Genomic DNA, 6,000 nt, shown 5'->3' with positions numbered 1-6,000 from the left:
GAGATGAGTCAAGAGCCCATGAGAGAAATCTTGGTGCATTTTGACAAGGAACCCCCTTCCCCATAATAAGCTCTCTCTCTCTCTCTCTCTCTCTCTCTCTCTCTCTCTCTCTCTCTCTCTCTCTCTCTCTCTCTCTCTCTCTCTCTCTCTCTCGACGAGTTGATAGAATTTGCTTCATTACCTCTAGTAATGTTGTATTTATCTATCTTTATTTTAGACCTTGTTTTTTTTTTACTTCATATTTAATGTTCTAATAATTTACTGATTGTCTGTACTTCTATTTGACATCCTCATCAAAATTTTTCAAAATACAAAATTTATATTAAATACAAACAATTGCCCGAAAATTATATCCGGTTTGTAAAACAGATAATATTTCTAAATGTTCAAGTCTATAAAATGAATATTCTTTCACTTGTTTCAACATATTACTTAAATATTCATTTTACTATAAAAATTAAAAGATGGGATGGTTTGAGGTAGAAATTATGTATAAATTTTATTAAGATTAATCAAACAGTTAGGAATTAACGCCTGGTTCCCCAGTGACAGTGTTCTCAAATGTTGTTGTCTAGAATGTGTATTACCAGTTCCCAACTTCCCCATCGATATTAAATTACGAAGGCTGAAACTCAGCTGACTATGATGATGCTTGTTGTGGTTAGGAAAAGAATGTTGGTCATACTAACATTAGCCAATTACGGTTCAGTATGAGAGCGTTCGACTACTCGAGCTCGACGAGACAGAAAAGTAGATATCAGTCATCAGTTTAGTGTTGAACTGGAGGAAAGACCGTCGACGTACCAGGTGATCCCTGAAGCAACATGACAGCTGCAGACGTCTCCCTCCTTTCCTCAACTGCCATGAATGCACACTTGTTACTCTTAGTCTTAAGCGCGGGTGTAATAAGCGTGTCAACACCTGTGTCTGCCTTACAAATACCTTCTCTTCTGCAAGTGCAAGTGCAGGCTAAAGGAAATGAGAGTGTTGTTTGTGAATTTAAAGAGCACGACCTACGTGTCGAACTTGGACTGTTACAAAATCTTACACTTCACATCGAAGGCACCATTGAGGAAAATGTGACCTTAATATTTAGTACAGATGCCAGCTCTGCAGACATTTTAGAAGGATTCCCCAATATTACTCTTGTGTCGGATGAAATGATAAATCAAACTCTACTGACCGTGAAACCCATTGCTGTTGGAAAAACCGTGCTTATTACGAAGGCAATTCCTCCTAATATGACTGATGTATCTAAAGCTTTTGTACGTTTAGTGGTTCCCCATTCTAATATTTTAGACTACGTCAGTGATACTGTTGGCTGGATATACTTTATGGCTTGGTCTGTGTCATTCTATCCCCAAACCTTTTCAAATTGGCGCAGAAAAAGTGTTATTGGATTACATTTTGACTTTTTGTCTCTGAACACCATTGGATTCCTCGTGTACAGCATTTTCAACATTTGTTTATTTGGAATATCCTACATAGAGGCTGAATACTTCAAGCGACATCCCTTTGGAGTTAATCCCGTACAGTTAAACGACGTCATTTTTTCCGTGCATGCATTTATTGCTTGCTGTATCCAAGTCTTCCAGTGCTTCATTTATGATCGAGGAGACCAACAAATATCAAATACTGCCAAGTCTATTTTCAGCACCATTGGCCTTGTTACAATTGTCATGGTCATATTGGGTGCTGCTTCAGTTATAGCATGGTTGGACTTCTTGTACTATCTATCTTATGTCAAACTCTTCATCACTCTCATCAAATACATTCCACAGGTCAGTTTCATTTAAATTTCTGGTCAGTATATCCTAATCTTGCAATTTAATGTCTAAAACAAAATAGGGAGCCTTTGTAGTTGATTGGGATGGTCTGGATCAGTAGCCTAAATGTGGGTAAATTGTTACTATACCTCAATTTGCCTAATGAAGAAAACAAGTGTTCCTGGTGTGTTTATTGGTATTTTGAAGTGTTCTGATGCAAATTATTTGGTATTATTGTACTGTATTACAGGGTAATGTAACCTAGGGAAAAAACTACTTTTATCCATAGAAAAAGGTCCTCTTCTCTTTGAAAGTGACATTCGTTCCTGTCGCAAATGAATAGTTTCAGAAATGTATATATATATATATATATATATATATATATATATATATATATATATATATATATATATATATATATATATATATATATACATTATATATATATATCTATATCTATATCCGCTGATAATGGGGGACCCCCAGTGGGAGCTCCGGGTTTTGGGTGGGGAAACTGTATATAACGATAAAACAAGCCTATTTTTAAATATAAAACTTACCCGCTGGTTATATAAGAATGGCTAAAGCCCCTTGCGCTCCGGCAGAACTATTCAAAACTTGCGGCTATCGCAGATATGCCAGGTGTACACTAGCGCTCTGGTGGACTACAGGTAGAACTAATCCAACCTATTCAGAATTTCTTTGCTGGCCATACTGGCCAGAACGTTGAAAATTCACTCTTTATTTACATTCAATTGGACGGTTTATTTGGTGATGTACTCTGTCCTTTTGTTTTGGGCTTTCGCTTTAGTGATTTCCTTTTCAATTTTTCTTGAAATCTTGATTATTTTGGTGTTATTTTAACCTTTGTTATTGTTTAATTCTCTCGTCACTTTTCAATATGGCCGACCCCTCTCCTGTATATAGGAAGTGTAGTAAGGGTTGTCAGACTCGCCTTCCTAAAGGTTCTGTTGATCTGCACACAATTTGTGTTAAATGTAGGGGAAAATCGTGTGCTTTTGGGGATCGGTGTGAAGAATGTTCTTCGTTAACTGAAAGTCAGTGGCTACCTTATGAGCGTTATACTCAGAAATGAGAGAGAGATAGGATTAGACGTAGTTCTTCCTGTTCTGTGGATTTATCTGTGTCTGATGTCATTAATCCTATTCCTTCCCCCGTAGTGGTAGATCAAGAGCCGAAAGAACCTATGATGAGGGAGATGTTGTCCGCAATTCAAGCTCTCGGTGTGAGAGTTGAATCTTTAGTAGCGGACAAAAAACAAATTATGTCAGAAATTAATTTACTTAAGGGTGGTCATACTAGTGATCAATCAAGTGTTAAAAGTTCGACAAATGTGTTCAATGTTGTGGAGGGCGCTTGTGCGATCCTGTCGTTCGCCTAGCCTAAGACCTCTGTCAAGCTCCCGGACCCAGGGGAGAAGTTATGTCGAACGGCGAAAGGGAACGAGAGGCTTCATCAGTCGCGCAGACGTTCCCTCGAGTGAGCCTGCTGCCGTAGCTCAGGTTGCTCACCCTCACCATAGAAAAAGTGAGGTTAGTGCTTTGTCCCCTTCTTCGGATGAAGGGTCACGTGACGATATGTGGCGTAAAGCCTCTAGACCAATTAAGAGTTAAGTTCAGTCAGTGGAACAGCGGCACGTTTCCTCTCCGCAACAGCCAGGCTGTAGTCATTGGGAGACACCTGAACGTTTTCGGTCCCTTGACGAGTGTTCGCCTACGAAGCGCCCGAATGTGGGTTCCGATAGAGATAAAGCAATTGATTCGGATGCGGAGTTAATACCTGGTTCGGGCGTGACGGTTCATGCTCCGCCTCTCCCTTCGGACTGGTACTCTTCTCCCGAAAGTGGTGAACGATTGGAGAGCGATGAAGAGGCCGAATTCGCTGTAGAAAAGGCTGCGTGGTTATCGCCTCAAGGTGATCCAAAGTGGTCTATGTTGTTGGACATGAAACAGCAGCTCTCGTCGATGATGCAGTCTTATCGACCGGCTGTTGGCAGTGCGGCTGGGCGTTAGTCTTCCGCGGTAGACCCGTTGTCGCACAGGCGGCCTGTTGTCTCTGGGGCTGACGTGATATCGCAGAGGCGGTCTCCCATTTTCACTGCTCAGCGACAGGTTGAAGTAGATTTGTCTCGGCAGAGCCCTGTGTCACGACATCTATCGAAAGCGCTTACAGCCAATCGTCAGTCCAAGCGTGGCGATGCTTGCCAGATAGCGGAGCGGACCGCGAAGCGGCAGGATGGGAGCAGGCGCGAGGCGGAGCGTCAGCGGCAGCAGCAAGCAGAACCTAAGCGGCAGTGTGACGAAGTTCAGAAGTTAATCGATGTACAGTAGCCGCGGAGCGTCAGCGGTAGGCAGGCGCCAAGCGTCAGCTTGACGACCCACGCCAGTCGAGTCATGAATTGGAGGAGCGTGAGCGCAAGCATCGCGTGAGCGCGGCGCGCCAGGACACGGCGGAGCGTCAGCGCCAGCTAGATTCTTCCCATAGTAAAACCAATCGTGACAGCAAACGCAAGGCGAGTGGTTGCCAATTGGATGTGGATATGGAACAACGCAAGCGCACCCATGTCGCCACTGATGCGCCTGCACAGGAAGGTCAACGTTTTGATCAAAGCACAGCTCCAATCACTGATTTGTTGGAGGAAGATCCGGATAAGGTTCTCTCTCAGGAGGAACAATTGGATGATATCTCGGAGGGAGAAGAGGAGAAACCACCTCAACATTCGGTGGACCTCAAAAAGCTAATGCTAGTCTTCACGGAATTATTTCCAGACAATTTTACACCAGGTGCTCCGCGATCTCCCCCTTCTGTATTTGCCTTCGGTAAAGCAGTAAAGACATCCTTTTATACAAAAATGGTGCTTTCCCACTCTTCTAAGAGAGCATTGAAATTAATGGGAGCGTGGATGGATTCAAAGAAAGCTCTGGGCAAGACATGCTTCGCTTTTCCACCAGCCAAGTTAGCTTCTAAGTCGAGCGATTGGTATGAGACGGGGGAAGTCTTGGGTTTGGGAGTTCCTGCGTCTGCGCAGGGAGACTTCTCAAACCTGGTGGACTCTTCCTGTCGCCTGGCCATGAGGAAGACTAAAGTGTGGTGGTCAGTGTCGGAGTTTGACCATCTCTTGAAAGGATTGTTCAGGGCTTTTGAAGTATTTAATTTTCTTGACTGATCACTGGGAGCCTTAAGCAGAAAAGTAACCGAAATGAAGGACACGGACACGAGTAATCTTATCCAGCTTATGTCTTATTTGGACAAGGCAGTTAGGGATGGTTCTAACGAGCTGGCTGCTCTGTTTACTGCAGGAGTTATAAAGAAGAGAGCAACTTTGTGTTCCTTCCTCTCTGCGGGGGTCACTCCATGTCAGAGATCGGAGTTGCTTTTTGCACCCATGTGTGTTTAAACATAAAATACCATTCGTCCTGTGAGAACACAGTAAAATGTTATGATTTCCAAAGAATATTATGGGGTGAGGCTCAAGATCTCCTGATTGTATTGACTCCACCCTGTATTGTATTCTTCTGATCGATGCATTGTTAAACTCTTGCCTTTATTTTTTTCTTTTTTTTTCTTTTTTCTTACCTTTAAGATATGGATTCAAGGCTAGTGATAAATATGGGGTGTCTTAAAAATTATTCAAGAGGTAACGAAAACGACGATCTGTACTTGAAAGGGTAAACTACGATTTCAAGTACAGATCGTAAACTACGATATGTTTATAAATAGAAAATGTGAACCAAATCTTTTGATAGAAAATGGAGTCTTAGAGCTTCTTATTACAGATGACTGCTAAACATTTACGCTCCTGTTGTAATTGTTATTTCTTGCGGTTAACAAATTTATCTTTTAATTTATGAAATTTATAATCAAATTACAATTAATAGGCCATTATTTCGACTTTATTTTTTACTGTTACGAGTACGATCAGAGCACATCTTCGATGGTGGAACAATGCTCACAGACTCAACGAGGGCCTCTCGTTGCAACAGAGGAACCCAAACCTCGTGTTGTTTTCAGACGCCTCAAATTCGGGGTGGGGAGCTCTTTTTCCGCAGGACTTAGTGAAGGAAGTGGCTGCAAATTTGACTCAGAAAGCTACTCATGATTTGGTTACCAAAACAGCCAGTAAGGTTTTGCCTATGTCCTTCTCTTCTCGTAGAACTAAGGAGGGGACATCATATTCTCATTCTGCTCGGCCCTTTCGAGGCAAACCTGCAGG

The 6,000-nt window shown here is 42.2% G+C and overlaps 1 protein-coding gene across 1 annotated transcript in view; it reads left to right on the top strand.

Annotated features, from left to right (window-relative positions):
* The first annotated feature begins 552 nt into the window (after positions 1–552).
* Ctns (Cystinosin) overlaps positions 553–6,000 on the top strand; it is a 136,885-nt gene continuing 131,437 nt past the window's right edge. Inside the window, exon 1 of the mRNA XM_068380056.1 lies at positions 553–1,781. Within this exon, the coding sequence (XP_068236157.1) occupies positions 825–1,781 (957 nt within the window). The 5' untranslated portion in view covers positions 553–824. The remainder of the gene's footprint in view (positions 1,782–6,000) is intronic.

The sequence above is a fragment of the Palaemon carinicauda genome, chromosome 9, assembly GCF_036898095.1.
Source record: "Palaemon carinicauda isolate YSFRI2023 chromosome 9, ASM3689809v2, whole genome shotgun sequence".
Classification (NCBI taxonomy): domain Eukaryota; kingdom Metazoa; phylum Arthropoda; class Malacostraca; order Decapoda; family Palaemonidae; genus Palaemon; species Palaemon carinicauda.
This window is presented reverse-complemented; position numbering and strand designations above follow the sequence as displayed.